The 21,803-nt window shown below is 46.7% G+C and overlaps 1 protein-coding gene across 2 annotated transcripts in view; it reads left to right on the top strand.

Annotated features, from left to right (window-relative positions):
* The window catches only part of LOC147734740 (aldo-keto reductase family 1 member B1-like), a 293,902-nt gene that overhangs the window by 54,886 nt on the left and 217,213 nt on the right, over positions 1-21,803 (top strand). For both annotated transcript variants that reach the window (XM_086953025.1, XM_086953026.1), the window contains exon 2: positions 3,439-3,606. In XM_086953025.1, the coding sequence (XP_086809151.1) occupies positions 3,439-3,606 (168 nt within the window). The remainder of the gene's footprint in view (positions 1-3,438; positions 3,607-21,803) is intronic.

Below are 21,803 nucleotides of genomic sequence, written 5' to 3'. Positions count from 1 at the left end.
TCAATTCTGATGGTGGCATTCATTTAGATCTCACAGGCGCAAATTGCTACTGCTGAGGTAGGAGAGGAAACAAAAGGCACACAGGTAACATCCGATACAAACATGGCTCATGCGACCAATGCTAAAGGCGATGCTTCTCATCTTTGTGCGGTTAGTCTTCTAAATGAGGTAATCCAACTTTCACCTACAACGGTAGACGACATTTTGTCTACAGGATTAGATTTCATGTTTCCTCCATCCCCATACACTGACTTTTGATTTGGCACACAGTGTACTGAGATACTCTGAATTTGAGCTTCATATTTCAAAAACAAGGACTAACTTTGGAACGTTTTTCCTATGATGAATTTTTTTCTCCAAATTTGTATTTTTCATTTTTACCACAGTAATCTGCTTACAGTAGAACTATTCATAGAGAACAGAACTCTTTGAAAAACTTCCTGAGACAATATGTCACCCTGTCAACAACAATTGATTTATGTAATCTGAAATGAAATGGTTTCGCCCTTTTTCTTCTGTATTTATGAGCCATTTCATAATATGTATATATGTATGTTCATTCATTTAGCATTCACTGTAAATATATGCTTGGAATGACACATTTCCTTAATATGTAAAGCACCATTGCATTTTATGCATAGCAACACTTTTAGATACATTTTTTAGAAATATGTTTTTAGACATGTTTTAGCAAATCATGCAAAACTCTATTTTAGATATGTTTATCATGTTTAGGATTGAGTAATGTCATTCATAGGAGAGTGTGTGTCAATTTAGATACCGTATATAGATTTACCTTCGTATGCCCTTATATAGGCACAGTTCCTGTTGCCCTTCTTTAGGCATAGTAATCTAACCCTTATTTAGGCATTATCCATGCGAACCAAATACAGGCATGGTCCCCTACATCTGTCCAACTACGTCAGAACGAGTTCTTTGAAACCAGACTCTTAAGCCTTTAGGACTTCCCCTTGCTTGGATTATTGATGTCTCCAAGAACTCATTTATTATGCATGAACATCTATTCCTTAGGGGTTCATTCATGACGTTCCTATGCCCAACTTTTACGTCAATACAAGCATTCCTAAAACACCTTCATGATATAAACTACGGTGCATGGTTCGATCCAGCTGTATACTTGCACAACGCGGTTCACCAAGGCAAGTTTGAAAGGAGATCGAGTCCCCGCCTGACGCACTGACCATACGATGACATCCTCCTTGCAGAGAATACAGTTCTAGTGTTTCTGACTCCCCTTGCGGGGTGTTAAAGATCGAGGCCTGGAAAGAGATCCCAACCTCTCTCATTCTAAGGTATGGGGCAGACTAGAACCTAGAGTGACTTTTGCCAAATCTTGGCAACACTAATCTAAACTATAGCCAATCTAGACTATAGCTAAAAAGCACCTACTTCTCACCTCGTACTACACTTAGGTTAGGTACACTGGGGTAGAACTAGCTAGAAGCACCAGTTGAGTTTTTATATTTTAGCCTGTGTTATTTATGTATGTATTTTTATGAATGTATGTCATAGCTACAAGCCATGCTTTTGCAGGATTATTTTATGTTACTGCTAACGCTGTACGTATTATACTTCGAATTCTGTCTTACGATTGTAGCAATTCATATCTCTTGCATGAGAAATATGACTGTTCAATAAACCCTTTTTATTGAAACGCCCGTCTCTCTATTTCTGTGCAACTCTGTATAAACGAAGCATGCACCATTGACTGAGTGAAACTGTTATCTATTGTTTCCACGATTCTGAGACTGTTCTGATTCTAAAGGAAAACAAAGTTGTCATGTTTATGCGGTTGTCAGAAACAAATCGCTTCTTGTTTATTCGAGAAGTTTCTAGTGACCTCTGAGTTAGCTGGCACACACAAGTAATTAAGTTTAATATACTCGATAGAGACATACTGGGGCCGATTCACAGAACTAACTTAAGACAAAATCCTAAACTTACTACTTTTGGTATTCACAGAAGTTAGGATTTTGTCTTAAAACAGACTTAAGACAGATTTAAGACAAACTTAAGACAAAATCCTGTCTTAAGTCTGTCTTAAGTCTGTCTTAAGACAAACTTAAGACAAAATCCTAACTTCTGTGAATATCAAAAGTAGTAAGTTTAGGATTTTGTCTTAAGTTAGTTCTGTGAATCGGGCCCCATGATCTTAGTCCTATGTCAAAACTATAGTGTATATTATTCCAATGCGCAGAGCCCATCAGGTATATAGGAACTACACTACAGGCCATTGTGGTGAGTCAATTCATAGGTAAACAATGCCTGACCACCAAATATTCAATCAGATAAAGCGAAGCAAATCCCAAAACTGCATACAGTTGCAGAGGCGCACCAAATCCAGGTGGAAGCACAAACATCCATTTAGTGCTAGCTGGAGTCTTTAGAATCCACTTAGTGAACTTAGATGATTTTGTTGAGGCAACCCTTCACTCTTTGACAGTGTTTCTCATTCATGTGAAACATCTGCTGCACACTTATGGTGCTAGTCTGTTAAAGTGCACAAAACTGCAGGTTGTCTGATGTACATAGACACTGTTGGGCCTACCAAACACAATACTTCCTTAAAGGCTTCTTACAGGTTGCAACCTATTTTGTTCTGTAATCCTATTAGTTTCTTCAGCAGTTCCACTTGTTTCTTCTTCCTCATATGTAGTTTCTTTTCCACCCATCACCAGTGTTGCAATAAAGGAGAGATACTAGTAGGATTTAAAAGAAGTAGGTTTATAAGCCTAGTTGTAGGTCACAGATAAAGCTCCACCAGGAGCAAGCATCTGTCTGCTTAGCCCTACTCACTCCAACTAACCACTCATCCAAGCACACTCTCAACATTCCAACCATACAATGGCCTTACTCACAGGCTGAGCAGAAAGGAACACCAAGCCTGCACTGGGAATGTATAAGATAGCGAGAGGCCACAGCAAAATGCTATTGGTTAAAGTCTGCCCCTGATTCATACCTGCCTTGTCTCACATAGGTCAATTAAAATGTTGATTTGAAAAAAAATGCAGCTATTAGCAATACTGGTAAATTTCAGGAGGAAGTCAGCGCTATCATTTTATGCCAAGCTAGTCATATTTGTATAGCTCACATTTATATGGCTGGCCACCTAGTACTATTGCAAGTACCAGGTATTTAAACCTTTGCCTCTAGTAAGCCTTGTTTAGAACTGGAAGTGCCACTTCACTATAAGAGAAAGAGTGAGTGTTTGTGTATTTGTCTCCGGTACAAAGATGCATGGATGGAGAGTGATAAAGTACATAGATACATTCATAATTAAACACATTGAAGAGGTGGGCCAGACCTTCTGTCTTGCCAGTACTTGTACCTGATATTATCGCTTCTGCTAAGGTTGAGGCACAACTAAATTCAATTGATAATATTCTTCTTGTTCTTCTAATTTTTTTGTTAATCCAGTCTCCTCCTGGAAAAGTGAAGGATGCTGTGATGGTGGCCATTGATGCAGGATATCGCCACTTCGATGGTGCCTTTGCCTATGAGAATGAGAAAGAAGTTGGGGAAGGAATTCGTCAGAAAATCCAGGAGGGTGTTGTTAAACGAGAAGATTTGTTTGTCGTCAGCAAGGTACTGTTTTGACGGAGACTTCAAACTCTTGAGGGCATGTTACACATCTCTCCATGAAGCTAATTATAAATGTTTGTAGTTTGGCAGTTTAAATGAGGATGGGAATCTGCATTTCAGATTATGTTTGACAAAGTTAAGACCTGGCTAAAAGCATACCCTGTTTTGACACACTAGAACATACTATAAATGGATCCCCCACAGAACATAGACAAGAGTCACAGAAGCATGTAGGAGTAGTACCACAGGAATTTTCTTTTTTGCCCTCTTACATTACTTTGTGAATTAGCCCTGAAACATCAAACTCCCTGTTACCAAAAATGTAAAGATGCCATAGTTTTTTCTATTTCTAACACATGTATATGAATACAGCCCAAATATTCACATTTTATTTACATTTTAGTTGTCGCAAAAGTAGGCTAGAGTCCCTAATAGAGTACTACAAGAGTACTGCTTTACCTTATCCAGAATGCCTTTGTAATTAGGCCCCAAAATACTGCCACCTGAACATGTGCCAGAATGTTGTTCAATGCAGTTTGCCTCAGAGAAGGACATAGCCTTTTTAACACCTCTGTCGAAAACTGACTGTGTTGTAGTTCCTTCAACAGATAAAGATGTACTACATTTATGGCATTAACCCCAGATATTTCTAACCCCAAGTATTTTTAGCATAACATACCCAGTTTAGAGGTCTGCTGGCAGGCAATATTTATGTAATATAATTCCTGTAAACATATAATTTACAGGAATTATATGTTTGTGTGTATGTCTATCTGTGTGTGTCATAGATCTTTGCTGTCACCGGGCATTACAATGGCAGCTGTAAATGGAATTTTGTAGAGTTTTATAGCCCTGAGCACACACATTTGTATTTATCCTTTTTAGGTCTTGCCTACGCAGCACGCATGTGCTGCACAGGAGGGCATTTAGGCATCGCTCTGCTCATTTTCAAGCACTGCACTCGTGATTTTGGGGGCATCCACCTTGCGGGAGCGAGCAGCGGCGGGCCACAAGCACGAATGCAGGGCTTGAAAAGTGAAGACTGCTCTCACAAGTACGCAAGCGGCTCTCTCCTCCGGCCACACACTCGCTCTGCCCTCTCAGTCTCCTTTTTGCTTGAGCTTCTTGTATTACACAGGATGGAATTGTATTTCATTTTTTATTTTCTGCGAGGTCTGGCCATTTTTTTATTTTTAGTACTTTAGTATTATTTTTTATTATTGATTTTATTGGCTTGCAGTGGGACGGTACCCTGCTCATGTACGCTAATTTAGTACTATACTAATGAAATAAAATAGTTTAAAGTTTTACAGCTGAAATTAAAACTGCTTTCATATTTGCACTGGTCTTTGGGTTCACGCTGTGTTTTCCCGTATTACAAAAAAAAATTGAGCCAGTAACTGAACTAATAGCTATTTGTTTTGTGGCATTCCTTATCAGTGCCTATTAGCTCATGCATGCCCCACACACAGCATCACTCGATAAATGCTACACAAAATTCACTTTCAAAGATGTGTGGAACGCACGCGTCTTCACATTAAATTGCATTTTGTCCCAGTAATTTCCATGCAGTCTCTAGTTTCTTACAATTCTCAGCAGAAGTAGAGTGGTTGTGACAGAAGTGTCACAGTCTGACCTTCGTCACACCTACACACCCGCTGCTTGCTTCACCCTCCCTCCCCTTGTTACTACTAGCAACCCGGCTGACATTCCACCGAGCAGCGCGCGCTGCTTTCTAAAGCACGAGCCGCCGAGCTCAGTGATTTAATTCCTCGGTAAAGGATGCCAGCCAGTGCCTAATTTGGAAAATATGAAGTGCAGGTGCTCAGATTTTTAAGGAGGCCACACCCACACACCCCTGGCTGCACCCACTCACTCCACTGACCCAACACACTTCCTCTATTGGCTCCACCCACCCACACCCAGAACTAGAATTACTGAACATGACATAACAAGGGTTTGACCAAAATCTACAGGTTGAAAGTTAAGGAAATGAGCCATGTGTATTGCCATAAGGACGCACTACAGGACAGTCTATACCCTGTACTGTGCACCTGTGCCTGAGGGTCAGTCACTAGCCATGTGTCATCGAAGCACAGATGGGCCAAGCTGTGGCACAGCAAGAGCCTCAAGAGGTGCCTGTCACCCACAAGGGTGTAAGTCTAAAAACACCACACATCCACCCAGAGAGGTGGAAGACTGAGCACCACACACCCATGACATCTCACATCCACGACCCAAGCCCAAAGGAAACCCATCAAGGCCCCATTAGCTCATGTATACACATGCTGTCAGGATCTGACTTGCAGAACCCCTGCAGGTGCTCAGCAGTGGGTAGAGAGCCATGCGAAGGACAGAGCTCCTACCTGGAGTCCAGTGCTGCAGCGAGAGGACCCGGGTAAACTCTGAAATTAAAGCCCTGCTGTTCCATTCTGATTATGCTTATTCTGGAATGTCACTTATATACACACCTGACTACCCCACCCCTTCTCCCTAGCTGCAACCAGACCTGACTCTCCGAAACAGAAGCATCAATCAATGCAATCCACTTGCAGGAACACAGGCTCATTGTCGCAATATCCGATCATAACGTTATGTCTCACAACCGCTGCACCCTGAATACCCCTCCTCATGCTTCATATTCACTTCTCCTGCCTCGCCCAGCCGATTTCTCTCACTCGGTGTAGGCGGCGGCGGGCGCCATCTTTGGTGTGGGCTGGGGCTGCGCTCTAGTCGTGCCGGCCTCCCACCCTCCTCACGTCCTATATAATTGACACCATGTCCAGATGGCGCAGCGGGCTGGCGCAGCGGGCGCGTGCCGAAGCCGCGCCTAAGCCAAGCCCGTCTGCGCCCGTCCGCGACCGGACTCGGCCCAGGGCCACAACCCCTGGTCCTCGACTGCGCTATTCTCCTCCGCAATTAAGAAAGCTGAACCATGGTAATGTACATCAAGACTGCATCTCGACACCTCTCTCCGCTGCGGCGGGCGTCTGTCCCCCCCCGTGTCCGGGGTGTAGCTACCAACTTCCACAATCTCATTTATCAGTCCATGTAGACTCTAACTACATCCCGTCATATGCTCTGGATAACGCTTTCTCTCATAGCTGTCGAGCTGCGCTTATTAATACGCGCTCTCTTCCATCCCACAGTCTCCAGATTAGCGAGTTTATTCTCGCCCATGACCTGGATTTACTATTTGCCACTGAAACCTGGGCAGATGCCGGGACAGGGCCAGACTTTTGCGCTGCAACCCCTGATGGATATAGTGTAGCCAGACATGACAGACCCATAGGAAGAGGTGGCGGACTCGCTATTATCTATAAGGATAAATACCGGACCACTTTTGACCCCATCAACTCCGCCAATTGTGAAGCAGCTACCTTTGCTATCAGCATTAGTTCTAAACAAGCCTTGAAAGGAATGTTATTATACCGACCTCCTGGTCCCCGAAACCCTTTTCTCTCCACATTTTCAGACTTTAATGACCATATTATAAGTTCTGATAAATATATGATATTGGTAGACTTTAACTTCTATTTGGAAGAGCAGGACAACCTTGACACTATCCAACTCACTGCTGATCTCTCAAATTTGGGATTGCATCAATTGGTTAAGGGCATCACACATCAGGCAGGACATACCCTAGATGGTCTGTTCACCAATAATCCTGATATTTCTGTACTGGACATCATTCCTATCACGTGGTCAGACCATAGGGCCATTATATTTGAGTTATATATCCGGACTACAAATCTTCCTCCCCCCAGGCCACGAACCAGGATTGGGACTCGAGCCTGGAAGAACGCGGATATTCCTCAGATGTTAGATTTCTTGACCTCTTCCTGCCTGCAGGGAGGAGATATTCCTGCACTATCAGCCTCTGAATTCCAGGATTGGATTCGGAGTGCCGCTGATCAAGTGGCCCCGGAGAAACTCACGAGACCTAATAGAGCATCTCCGTCGGCCGCTTGGTATACTGAAGATCTTAGACTCCACCTGCAACACTGCAGGAACCTAGAAAGGCGCTGGAGGAAAGTCTACTGCCCCATAGCCAAACAAACCTATAAAGACGCCCTCACAATATATAAAAAGGCGATTACTGCCCGAAAAACTGTTTTCTTCTGTGCACAAATAGAGAATGCCACAAATTCTGCTAGAGAGCTGTTTTCTGTCGTTACGACTCTGTCCACTCCCTCTACGGGACCGGGGGTCGAACCCTCACAGACCTTCTGCAATGATCTCTCTACATTCTTTACCACAAAGGTGGCTGATATATATTCCTCTTTCGAAGGGGACACCAGGACTAAACATAGAGTCTGTAATGAGGAAGAAGTAATTTTTGATCATAATCATGATCGCTTTCCCTGTTTTACGCCCACCACACAAGACAATGTTATCAGACTCATTTCCATCACTAAGTCTGGCTCACCTTTGGACCCTTGTCCTCCTTCCGTGATGGCAAAACTCACTGAAGTGATTTCGCGTCCACTCATGGAAATTTGCAACACTGCATTCCAGACAGGTCAATACCCCAGTCCTTGGAAGAAGGCTGTGATCAAACCCCTTCTGAAAAAAAACTTCCCTGGACCCTACAGCTGTGGCCAGTTACAGATCCATTGCGTGTCTGCCCTTTCCTGCCAAAATATGCGAATCTCTGATGAATAAACAACTCTCAGAGTTCGTCGAGGCTTACCAACTCCTCGACGAAACGCAGTTTGGGTTCAGGAAAGGGCATGGAACAGAGACCGCCTTGATAAAGGCCTCAGATGAGATCAGGGCTATCATGGACCAGGGAGGGGCGGCTGTCCTGATCCTTTTGGATCTGTCTGCAGCCTTTGACACGGTCGACCATGTTACTCTGGTCGACCGTGTCACAGCCCTGGGGATAAATGGTATGGCCAGGGACCTTATTTCATCTTTCCTGGAAAACCGTACCCAGACAGTGAGGCTGGGAGATTTCTACTCCCCTATCTCTGCACTCCCTTGTGGAGTCCCACAGGGCTCCTCGCTAAGTCCTATGCTATTCAACATCTATGTAGCGGACTTAGCGAGGGTAATAAAGGCCCATGGGGTACGGCTTACATCCTACGCAGATGATACCCAGCTGGTTCTGGCAATCCACAGAGATGGCCCTATTGTGGCAGCCAACTTCCAGAGAGCCATGCTCGAGGTCAGCACTTGGATGGCCTCGAACTGTTTGAGGCTTAACTCGGACAAGACCGAGATCATGACCTTCGGCAGGCTCTCTCCTGAATGGTCTTCTATCTGGTGGCCTGAAAGGCTGGGCCCTCCACCTGTCCCAGTAGAAAAGGCCAGAAACCTGGGAGTGATTTTTGACAGTAAACTGTCCTTTGACCTCCACACAAACAAGGTTGTTTCTTCAGCATTCTTCATTTTGAAAAAAATTAAGAAACTACTGCCTTACCTCCCCACCTCAGCTGGGAAGACCCTGGTCTCCACCTTAGTTTTCTCAAAAATAGACTATGGGAACGCTCTCTTTTTAAACACACAAAAGCGTGTCCTAATGAAGTTGCAGTTTATTCAGAATGCGGCTGCAAGGATTCTCCTTAACATTCCTCGCCGCAAGCCCACCACTCCTGCCATTCGTCATCTCCACTGGCGGAGAGTCGAGAACCGTATCAAATTCAAGGCCCTCTGCATTGCCTATAAGGCAGTACATGGCGTTGGACCCAGGTTTCTCACAGAAGCCTTTCAGCTGTATACCCCCAAGAGGCAACTAAGATCGGCTAACATCTGTCTCCTTCCTGTACCGCGTACAAGAACTGCCACCTGGGGAGACAGACGTTTTCTGGTGGCTACTCCAAAACTTTGGAATCTCTTGCCACTGGATATTAAAACCGCCCCGAACCTGATGAGCTTTCGCAGGCTCTTAAAAACGTGGTTATTCAACCAGTAAGTTAATGGCTGATTTCTAGTAGCTCCACAAGCGCCGAGACACCCCAGGGTATTTGTTGCGCTATAAAAATTTCGTAAATAAATAAATAAATACAGCAGCAGCCTTGGCCCTACCACAGAGAACAAGACGTGCTTCATTGTGATATTATATATAATATTTATACAATATATGATTTTTAGGTGAGCCACACCAATACCTCATAGACAAAAGCTGCGGTTGAGCTCTTTTTGCGATTGCTGTTCATATTTAATTTCCTGCTTAATGAGGTCCTCTACGTTGTTTATCACCATGCAATGTCCGGTTTTGTTTAGCATTCCTCCATATGGACATAAACAAAACATTTCGAGTCTCCTCTAACCATTCAAGCTTTAAACCGGGTAAACTGTGAAAAAAAGTGGCAATGAATGTTCAAGGCAACAGCAAACCAACCCTCTCCCTTCCAGCCTCCTGAAAAATTCCCGAGTTAAGCAGCTACAAATTACTTCAAACAGAAACAGTGCTAATTCATCCCTTTGCCGAACGATGAAGTGGCCAGGCAGCCAAAAGATAACAGTGGATGGGCTAGTGTAAATTAAGTGAAAGGGGTACAAAGTATGTGCGAAAAATGTGTGTGCGAGAGTGATAGTGGTATTTTTTTTTGGGGCCAAAACACAAATATTATACCGTGCATTGTTTACATTATGATGTTTTAATTCGTTTCAAGCTCAAAAGAAAAAATTTTCAATGTGAAACTACCCCTTGTTTTTGGAAAAAGTCAATCTAATTTTAACTCCATCAGTCGCGATGAGCCATGGAGCCTGGAGGTTCTCCAAGCAGCTTCCCTGAAGAGTGTAGTATTCATTTGATGTTGCCTTGTGTTGGCGGGGAAGCAGTGCAGATGGAAACTGCCACATGAAACATGGCACAGTCCGGGCCTTTGAGACAAATGTGCAAATTTAAAATATCTGTGAGTGTTCACACACAAGGCCTGTCTGATAATCATTCAACTGTGTGATCTACATCTAAGGTTACTACAAGAATGGAGATGCTAGAGCCAGGGGTCCTACAGTGGACCAATTTGCACTAGAAACACGAACATAGATAACCTGCAGGAACTTTTGTCCATACTTGTGTCACTGGGTTCTGCCTAAAACTTGTACTGCAGCTGCAGACAAGTGCTGTAACCTGCCCTTTTTCATTTGCAGATTCTGCAAAAAGAAAAACATGGCAGTTTACATATGCGGAAAAGCAGAGGCATGGGCAATTTACTCTGGTAACCCATAAATTAGGAGGTCAGGTGTGGCAGAGGAAAGGATCCTTTGAGTCATGAGGTGCTGAGCTAGAAAAAGCAGAGTTGACAGGCAACTTATACATTTATTTGCTGCAAAGAAATTGGTGAAGAGGAAACACAATTGAAAATCTGTTCCAGATTAATTAATAGTGACTTGTTGTAGTACTATCTACAACTCTCTTAACGTTGACCAGCAGTCTCCTTGGCACTGGCTCCATCAAATTGCTGGCAAATAATGTGTTTTGGTGGGCCCCCGGCCCAGGCCAAGAGCATCAGCATGCAATGCAAATGACAAGTCAAAAAGAATCATTTATGGCCTGCTTCTGCTGGGTTTTAATTTCAGTGCATGCCAGTTGTTAACAGCAAGCAGCTACGCACTTTTTTATTACTTCAACAATGCCGTACTATGTTTATTGCTGAGACCGGAACTTTCCAGGACCCAGTTTGCCTTGCCCGCAGCTTACCCATCAGCCCGCCCACAACTGTTATAATTAACCAATGCGAAAGAAAATGCTCCTTTAAAGGCAGGCATGCACTACTGACATCACTAATGTGATGCAGTCATCAGCCTGGACATGGGTGGGCCATCCTGCAGGAAGGAATACGACACAGGACACAGAACAGGTAGGTACATTTCTTTTTAATGAATGTTGGGCTCATCTCACTGGGGAGAAAAATTCAATAGCCCCGGCCGAGTTAAAGGAAGTGCAGGTGCTTAGCACCTGAAAGCTCCTGCACAAATTAAGCGCTGATGCCAGCGCGCAACCAGAGAACCATCCTTCCTGTGTGCACGATCCTGCGTGCACTGCTCTGAATGCACCACCTCTTTGCACTGTCATATATGTACTGTCCTGTGTGCACATCCTGTGTGCACTTCCATGAATGCACCACCTCTGTGCACTGTCCTGCATGTCCTGTCCTGTTGTAGTTCCGTAGTTTGAGGGTCTGTGGTTCAGTGGTTCCGAACCCGTTCCATAAAGGTCGTCGGAATTAGATGATTTTGGTATCAGCGGACCGCAAATTATGAGTGTGGTATGTACGAGTGTTTTCGCATTAATCGATCAATGTGAACACTATGCACTATGCACCATTGTTTTATTGCCAAAGTCATAGCGCGATACCCCCCAGCGCCCTGCTCGACTCCCCCCTCCATTTTGTAGCTGTTGTTGTTGTGCTTCATGTTGACCCGAGCCCGCCCCGCCTCCCAGCCGAGCCGCCCTCGCCCCTCCCCCTTCCCACCATCCATATATGACAGCAGCCCAAGCGCGCAGCGTTTACGCGCAGCGACCGCGCCCAATCCGCGCCGAAGGTGCGCCAAAGGTAAGCCCGTCTACGCCCGTCCGCGCCTGGACCGCGCCCAGCGCCAGACCCCCTGCCCCTCGCGCTCCCCAGCCCTCCCGCATTACCTATGATGCCGCCACCCTCCTAGCCCTAGACCCCGGTCGCACCCCCAACTGCGTCCAAGCCGCTCCCGGACACACCCATGGACCTTTCTCCTGCCACTCCTGCAAATTCAGCGGCACCGACAACATCTCCGCTACGACCACACCACAGATTCCCGACCCCAACCACCTACAATGCATCCTTCTCAACACCCGATCGGTGCACAGGCACGCCATTGACCTATGGAACCTACTAGACACCTTCTCTCCAGACGTCGCCTTCCTTACGGAAACATGGATGAATGCTTCCTCCGCACCAGACATCACCATTGCCATCCCTGAAGACTATAAGATCACCCGCAAAGACCGTACCAGCCACACAGGAGGAGGAATCGCTATCGTCCATAAGAAATCTATCCGCATCTCAACCAGCTCTGACGCCAACCTCGCCAACTCCGAACACCTTCACTTCCAGATCCACATCGACCCCAAAACAACACTCAGAGGCACTCTCCTCTACAGACCACCAGGACCCCGCGCAAAATTCAGTGAAGACATCACGGACTTCATCTCTCCACACGCGCTCCCCTCCAAAGACTATATTCTTCTGGGAGACCTCAACTTTCACCTTGAAAAGATAAACGACCACAACACCGCCACCCTCGTGGACAACCTCGCCAACCTCGGACTTAAACAACTAGTCACTTCCCCCACCCACATCGCAGGTCACACACTCGACCCCATCTTCACGTCCAGCAATCATGTCTCCTTCAGCCACACTACGGATCTCCTATGGACCGACCACAGCTGCGTTCACTTCACCTACAACAAGCCGAAACCCATCAACCACTCCCAACCTACCCTGCAAAGAAACTGGAACAAAATCACCACGGACTAAATCTCCGCATCGCTTCTTCGAAACTCCCCAGCCCTCTCTTCTAACGCCAACGAAGCCGCCGCCAACCTCACCCGATGGCTATCCAACACCGCCGACACCTTAGCTCCACTGAAAAAACGTCAAAGCAAACCTGGCAGCAAGAAAGCCTCATGGTTCAACGATGATCTCAAGAAGTCCAAGAAACTCTGCCGCTCCCTTGAAAAGGCCTGGAAAAAAGACCCAACCACCAGCACCAAGGACGCCTTCAAAAGCGCCACCCGCACTCACCACCAACTGATCCGAAAAGCCAAGAAAACAGCACTCAAGGATCGACTTGACAACAACGCCCACAACAGCAAGGAACTTTTCAACATCGTCAAGGAATTTTCCAATCCCTCGGCCAACTCCAACGACATCACCCCCTCTCAAACCCTCTGCGACTCCCTAGCCTCTTTTTTTCCACAACAAGATTGCAGACATCCACAACAGCTTTGACAACCAACCCGGAAACCAACCCACCCTACCATCTGCTGACCATCTTCCCCCCGTGAACACCCTTAACGCCTGGAACCCAATCTCAACTGAGGACACCATCCGCCTGATGAACTCCATCCACTCAGGATCCCCCACAGACCCATGCCCTCACCACATCTTCAACAAAGCAGACTCCGTCATAGCACCGCACCTCCGAGACGTCATCAACTGCTCCCTCAACTCCGCTACCTTCCCAGAAGACTGGAAACACGCTGAACTCACCGCCCTTCTGAAAAAACCAACAGCGGACCCCACCGAACTCAAAAATTACCGCCCCATCTCGCTTCTTCCATTCCCGGCCAAAGTCATCGAGAAAGCCGTCAACAACCAGTTTGCCGCCTTCCTCGAAGCCAACAAATCCCTCGACCCCTCACAATCTGGCTTCCGAGCAAAACACAGCACTGAGACCGCCCTCATCGCAGCAACTGACGACATTCGAACTCTACTGGACAATGGAGACACAGTCGCCCTCATCCTCCTCGACCTCTCTGCAGCATTCGATACAGTCTGCCACAGCACCCTTCTACAACGCCTCAATAACATCGGTATCCAAGGAAAAGCACTTGAATGGATCACCTCGTTCCTCACCGGAAGAACCCAGAGAGTCCGCCTTCCTCCATTCAAGTCCGAGGCCTCTAAAGTCATCTGCGGCGTACCTCAAGGATCCTCACTCAGTCCCACCCTCTTCAACGTATACATGAGCCCCCTCGCGGCCATCGCACGCCAACACAACCTCAACATCATCTCTTACGCGGACGACACTCAACTGATCCTTTCTCTCACCAATGACCCCAGCACCGCCAAAACTAACCTACACGAAGGAATGAAAGAAGTTGCCGAATGGATGAAACAAAGCCGTCTGAAACTGAACTCAGACAAAACAGAAGTCCTCATCTTAGGCACATCCCCCTCTGCTTGGGACGACTCCTGGTGGCCGAAAGCCCTCGGAAAAGCACCCATCCCGACAGACCACGCACGGAACCTTGGCGTCATCCTGGATTCTTCACTCTCAATGAACAGACAAGTTAGCGCCGTATCCTCTTCCTGCTTCAACATTCTTCGCATGCTCAGAAAAACTTTTCTCTGGATCCCCTCCGAAACAAGGAAAACAGTCACCCACGCTCTGGTCACGAGCCGACTGGACTATGGAAACACCCTCTACGCAGGTACCACCGCTAAACTCCAGAAGAAACTCCAACGAATCCAAAACGCCTCAGCCAGGCTCATATTAGACATCCCACGCAACGAACACATCTCTGGTCACCTTAAAGACCTCCACTGGCTACCCGTCAATAAAAGGATCACTTTCCGACTGCTTACCCACGCACACAAATCACTCTACGACATCGGACCAGATTGCCTCAACTCTCGACTGTCCTTCTACACCCCCTCCCGCCAACTACGTTCTTCCAGCCAAGCCTTCGCCACTGTACCTCGCATCAACAAGACCACCATGGGAGGCAGATCCTTTTCATACCTGGCTGCTAAAACATGGAACTCACTCCCCGCTTACCTTCGCCTCACCCAGAACCACCTAGCGTTCAGAAAGCAGCTTAAAACATGGATATTTGACAAATAATCCTCCTCCCCTTCCTAAGCGCCTTGAAACCCTCTGGGTATGTAGTGCGCTATACAAATTTTATGACTTGACTTGACTTGACTATGTATTTAGGGATTTCGTTTGAACCTTCGGGTTCCATTTTGTGTGCGGCAGCCATTTTGTGTGGTTGCCCTCACATAGGCCGATGACTACGGCTGAACGAGTCCTTGAGACACGTACACCTTAGCAGACTTCTGAATGACCTGGCCGAACTGACTCCCTTGCCTGAGGCTGACCTCGCTGAGCCAGTTCCTTGTTAAGCAGCTGGTCAGATAAAGATCAAAGAGCAGGACATGCCGAAGTTTACAGCACACTGCACCCATCTTTCTATCTTGCTTCCAATCTGTTTCTGCTCCTTCCTTTACGACATGATTACTGATTTGGGTTGAGGTTTTATGATGGGTTTGTCCGGCCTGATCCGACAGGATATTGGAATGTGCTTGGTCATTTCTGGTGGGCTGGACAACGGAAAAGGGGATTGTCGTCATGCAATATGTTTGAAATGTCACCCCGTGATTGGCTAGTTTGTGTGTAACTGATGCCACCTTTGGAATGTGATTTTTGGCATAAAACACCATGCTCCGCTCATTGAAATTGTGCAGTCTCCAGCGAACCACCTATGTGTGCTTCGTAGACCTCTGTTCCTGGTTGCAGCCAATAAACTTTGCCTAAACTATCCACTTCCGCCAGAGCCAGGACATTTGAGGAAGATTGTATCCTCCTTAATGCCCGCTTGCTTATTAAAAATAACATCATGTTTAGGGAATTTGTATCAGACAGGAAGCCTTCCCTGGTTTTTGTTACGGAAACTTGGGCAAAGGACTCCTCCAGTCCAGATCTTATTGAAGCTGTCCCAGAAGGATATTGCCTGGCTCGTCAAGATAGACTGAACCGGGTGGGAGGAGGGTTAGCAATTCTTTATAGGGATCACTTTCATTGCCACACTGCCTCTATCACTGACCCCACAGACAGCTTCCAAGCCCTATTCTTCTCCATAAAAAGTGGCCATAGAGCCTTCTTCAACGGAATCCTGGCATATCGCCCTCCTGGCTCACGTACTGATTTTGGACAACGGCTTCTTCACGTCGTAGAACCCTATTTTGGTCGGAAAGATTTCACAGTCCTGGGTGACTTTAATTTTCATTTGGAGAGGCACGACATCAAGGATACTATCTCCTTGCTTGATGCCATGTCAGCCTGTGGATTTGCCCAACTGGTTAAAGGGGCCACTCATCGAGCAGGCCACACGCTCGACGGAATCTTTTCCAATGACGAGAGGCTGATGATCAAGGACCCTATCCCTCTGTCATGGACGGACCATCTGGCCGTCCCATTTAAGCTAGTCTGCCCGCTCATTCAAACGCCCAAAAATATCCCGAACAAAAAGGAACGTCGCCGAAATTTCAAGAACATCTCAAATAGCTCCTTTACCCCGTGGGCACTTAATCTGTCCTCACTTTAAGGGGAAAGTGTCACTACAGCAGTCCTACAGTTTGAAAAAACAGTGACTGAGGCACTGGATGAATTAGCCCCCATCCAACTATGCCACCGAGCCAGAAAAAGGCCCTCAGCCCCCTGGTTCTCGGAACATCTTAGACTCCTTAGACAAGAAGTAAGGAGGCGGGAGCGACTATGGCACTCTGGGTGGGATCTAAAGGATAAGGAAGCTCATAAGACCCTGCTGGGGAAATATAAGGCTGAAATCATAAAGGCCAAACAAGAGCATTTTACGGCCTTGACAACCTCACTGACCTCTCCTAAAGAGCTCTTTAGGGTAGTGGACTCCCTTATAATCCTCCAAACCCCAGATCCCGTAGTAGCATCCCAAGAGCTGTGCAATAATATTGCCTCTTTCTTCCAGGCAAAAATATTAGATATTTACTCTGCCTTGGAGCTGCAAAGATCTCTTATTAGGAGGCACCCTGCTCTGGGGACTATGGACCATGCCCCTGCAGAAATACTTCCTTTGGGAACTTTAGACTCTTTTCCCCCTCTCTCTCTAGAGGATCTGGATAGTCTCCTCAATAAAACTAAATCTGGCTCCCCCCTGGATGTATGCCCTCTCAGGATCCTCAAACAGTGTAGGGATACTCTCCTGCCCCCTCTGGTTGATATTATGAATAGAGCCATGAGGGAGGGCCTTTTTCCCACCCAATGGAAAAACGCGGTGGTAAAACCATTACTTAAAAAGGCCTCTTTGGATCCTGCGGTTATAAAAAAAATTCGGCCCATATCATTGCTTCCAGCTCCAGCAAAGATGCTAGAAGCACATCTTAACAAGCATCTTGCAGCATTTGTAGAGAGCTCGGGCTGTCTTGACTCTTCCCAACATGGTTTCAGGAGGGAACACAGCACCGAGTCGGCCCTCACCATAGTGTTGGATAATATCCGCAAGCATGTCAATGGGGGCCAGACCACCCTCCTGATCCTTCTGGATCTGACGGCGGCCTTCGATACCCTCTCTCCCTCAGTGTTAACAGCTCGGCTGAGGGAGGTTGGGGTTCAGGGTGCAGCTCTAGATCTACTCACCTCTTTCCTCAATCAATGAGAGCAAAGAGTGAAGTTGGGGGAGTATCTATCTCCATCCCTGCCTGTGCAATGTGGGGTCCCCCAGGGGTCGGCTCTTAGTCCGACCCTATTCAACATCTATGTGACCCCACTTGCCAGGCTCATCAGATCTTATGGGATGGAGATAGTATCCTATGCGGATGACACCCAGATCCTAGTCTCTCTCTCCCAGTCAGGCGCCCCGACTGCCTCCAATTTTAGATCTTGTATGGAGGCAGTCGGACAATGGATGATCCATAATTCATTGAAACTGAATGGAGAGAAGACGGAGGTGATGGTGTTTGGAGGGAAAGATGACGTATGGTCATCCTGTTGGTGGCCAGACTCATTAGGAGTTTGCCCCACCCCTACCTCCTCTGCTAAAAATCTTGGGGTCATGATTGATCTTGCCCTAAACTTGGGTAAACAGGTTAGCAGAACCATCTCTACCTGTTGGGGCATTATCCACATTCTGAGAAGGATTAGGCACTACTTATCACTGCAGGCAAGGAAACAGCTTGCAGTTGCCCTCATTGGCTCCTGTATGCCGGACTGAATAAAAGTCTACTTCAGCGCTTGCAGGTAGTCCAGAACGCTGCTGCCAGGTTTGTCCTGGATCTCCCCAAACGTGCCTCAGCTACAGCGGCCAGAAAGCTGTTACACTGGCTCCCTGTTGATGACCGTATCCACTTCAAGACCCTATGTATGACCTATAGGGCTCTTGCTAAAACAGTCCCACTGGTGTAGGATCTATTTTGTCCCTCTATATTCCCTCTAGGGATTTGCGCTCCTCTAGTAGACTCCTTCTGTCAGCCCCTCGATTCAGAAGAGCTAAATGGGGTGACAGGGCTTTTTCCACCTCGGCGCCCAAGTGGTGGAATGCCCTCCCACTGGAATTAAGATCCCTACCCACTCTCCAGGCATTCAGAAGTGCTCTGAAGACGCATCTCTTTGTGCAGGCTTATCTGTAATGGTGTCATGCTTAGGTTTATGATATGCTTTGTTAGGCGCCTCGATGCCTTCGGCTTATTGTCTGCGCAATATAAATTTTATTCAAATCAAATCTTTGACGTCATCAAGAAGCGTCGGGTGTCTCTGTTTGCCGAGGCAGGGGAACTCGAAGGCATCGGGCGTTTTCCCTGACGCCGCTAGGTTCTAAAACCTGGTCCTTCACTGTGTGCACTTTCCCCACTGACAACAAAGCCTATCTATTGTGTTCAATCTCGCGGTTGCTACTGTGGTAGGGCAATGCCCAAGTGCTTCCGTCTGTGGTACTCCCTGTCCCCAAAGTTGGCAACCCTCCCCGGGCACTTACAATATGCCCATCTAGCGCTTAGTGCCCGGAAGGGAGCAGTGCCTCTGCCCTGCAGTCTACCAGCATGTGCAAGTGATGTCTATACATGTGCACACGGGTGAGGCGGCCGCGGGTTCGCGTTCAGTCTTGCCTGCAGTTGGGGTGGACAGTGCCAACCTTAGAAGCACAGAGTGATCTGGCCTAATGTCGGCATGGCTAGGCCTTGTGGCCGAAAGGAATCTGGGTGAAAGTTACACCTCTGTGCATTCTTGAAGCCCGCTCCGTGGGGTGAGGGGAGGGCAGCCTGCCCTGGTACATTTGTAGGATACAGCAGACTGGCATTTATATAAATAACTTTACATACCGAGACTACTGTGCCCTATCTGGTGCGTAGTATAACGTTGCTTAGTAAAAGCTTAAATATTATCTACATAGACACGTACACACTTCCTTTATAATGCATGCACAAAGACATTTGCATATTTCCGAAACTTCGTCTAAATAACAAAGAATACAGTACTGAGATTAAAAGCATGTTTGTAAATATATTGCATGCGTATCAGTCTGGTTTACAACGTCGGGAACAAACACTCATTGGAAAGAGAGTGGGTGTTGAACTCACCCGCAGAGAGAGGCCTGTACAAGTCTTGGCACCGACTGAAGCTGGCATGACTGGTGGTCCACTTCGCACAGACAGGTCCGACTAGTGTCTCCCTGGCTCACATTCATTTTTTAACTTTACGTTTCATTTGAGTAAAGTAAAATTGCCGAACCTTTCATCATCAATCACTCTGTGAGCAGAGAACAACACTTTGCAAACACCAGACAACTGCTCAGTTGACTAATAATTTACAATTTGTAGCCCGGTGGTCCAAAACCTTTGGAGACGCTGTTGACACAAGTTGTTACCATATATACCTGGCTGAGCTTTGATAAACAAGCACAGTGCTTCCTCCCTTAAAGATACAGGCCTCGCGCTGCAGCATGTGTTTCCGATGGCGCGCTGGCTTCGGCCCAATGCAACTTGAAATCTATATTTCGTGCCCTGGGAATTCATGAGGTAACAAGCATTTACAATGCAGCGGTCTCGCCTTTGCAAAAGTTAGAGCTACTGGCATTGTAAATGACAACATTTTTAGTTATGTGTTGGATTTGAAAACAGATAAATAAATGGCATTGTCATTTACAATAACAATAGCTTATTCTGTCGCAAAGACCTATTGAATTTGCACCCACACACACACACAGAGCCACAAACACACACACACACACAAAGCCACGCACACACACACACAGAGCCACACACACAGAGCCAAACACACAAAGACACAGAGCCACACACACACACAGCCACACACAAAGACACAGAGCCACACACACACAGCCACACACACACAGCCACACACACACATAGCCACACGCACACACACACACACACACAGCCACACACACACACACACAGCCACATACACACACAGAGCCACTCACACAGCCACACACACAGGCTGTTACTGAGTGGTTGATCGACAGCTGCTCGGCCTACCCGACTGACTTTATTAGTCATGTTGGCAGTCGTGGAAGGATGAAATGCCGAATCAGCACTGGCGGGATTAGCCTTCAAGGAGCCAGGCACACAATACCTCAACAGCACACCTTAGGGCGCGCGCTTCGTGCCCCTTCCCGTGTCCAGGGACTCCCTTCACACATGCCACGCGCATCGGAGCAGCTTTTAATGCGCTGAGAGCTGGTAATCCGGGCTCAATCTGCGCGTACTTTATGAGACACCTGCCACAACCACACTCCTGTGCCCCGTGCACAGGGGGGACACGCCACCTCCAAAAGATCCGGGGCTATCGCGCCACAGTGCCTCGAAATGCAGAGCAAGCAAATACAAGCGACCAGAGCAAGATAGATGCCTTTCCGGGTAAGCAGTAGGTTTATTGTTTTTATTATCAGAATGGAAGAATTATACCAAGAAACAATGCCGCAGCGCTCTCCAGCATGATAGTCTACATAATAGAAAAGGAAACGGAGTGTGCTTGCTCTGTAGCGGAGTTCCGTCCATGGAATCGCCTGTAGGCGCTATAGATTTAGAACCTTTGAAATGTAACAGATTAAAAGCAAGAAAATCAGACACAGTGAAATTAATGTACCAAGTTATTTTGAAAGATTTCCTTCTATTGGTGAGGCATCTGAAAGGGTTGATGTGTTTGTTGATGGGATATGTGTGAAATCTGTAGGGTAGGCTCGAATGCTGGCAGAGTCAACTTGTCTTTCATTCTTCTGAAGTCGATACACTGCGTACCTTAGATTGGAGAAAGAGTGACAACTGATTTCACGCTTTTCCTGATTTACTACGCTATTAAAGATAAGTTATTATCATTTTGTCTGGTAATGTGTGTGTATACTGGGTTGTAGTTTTCAACACATGAGGCTTTCTACATTTTGTGGTTTTATTGGTTTTGTGTTGCTTCAAGCAGCGCCAGCACAGAGGCTTCAACTATCTTCCTGTTGTACAGCTGGGTTATTTTATTTCATACTCACAAGTTAAAAAGTGAAGCCTAGTTTAAAATGGAAAAAGTATCGCCGCCTGTGTGCTGCACACACCAAGTGCAGTAATTATTTCCCATGACAGCGGTTATTGTTGTGTGACAGAGGCCCGTTGCAGAGGTGCTTGGGTGCGCTGGCCACGCAGCACGGTATAACTGAGGCCGCTTTCTTTTGGTAGGGCCGTGGGGCTTGTTACAGAGGCCTGCGACCATAGGCGCTCCAGGGCCTG

Source organism: Lissotriton vulgaris, chromosome 1_2, assembly GCF_964263255.1.
Source record: "Lissotriton vulgaris chromosome 1_2, aLisVul1.2, whole genome shotgun sequence".
NCBI lineage: Eukaryota > Metazoa > Chordata > Amphibia > Caudata > Salamandridae > Lissotriton > Lissotriton vulgaris.
Note: the sequence above shows the minus strand (reverse complement) of the source record. Positions and strands in the feature narration are given on the sequence as shown.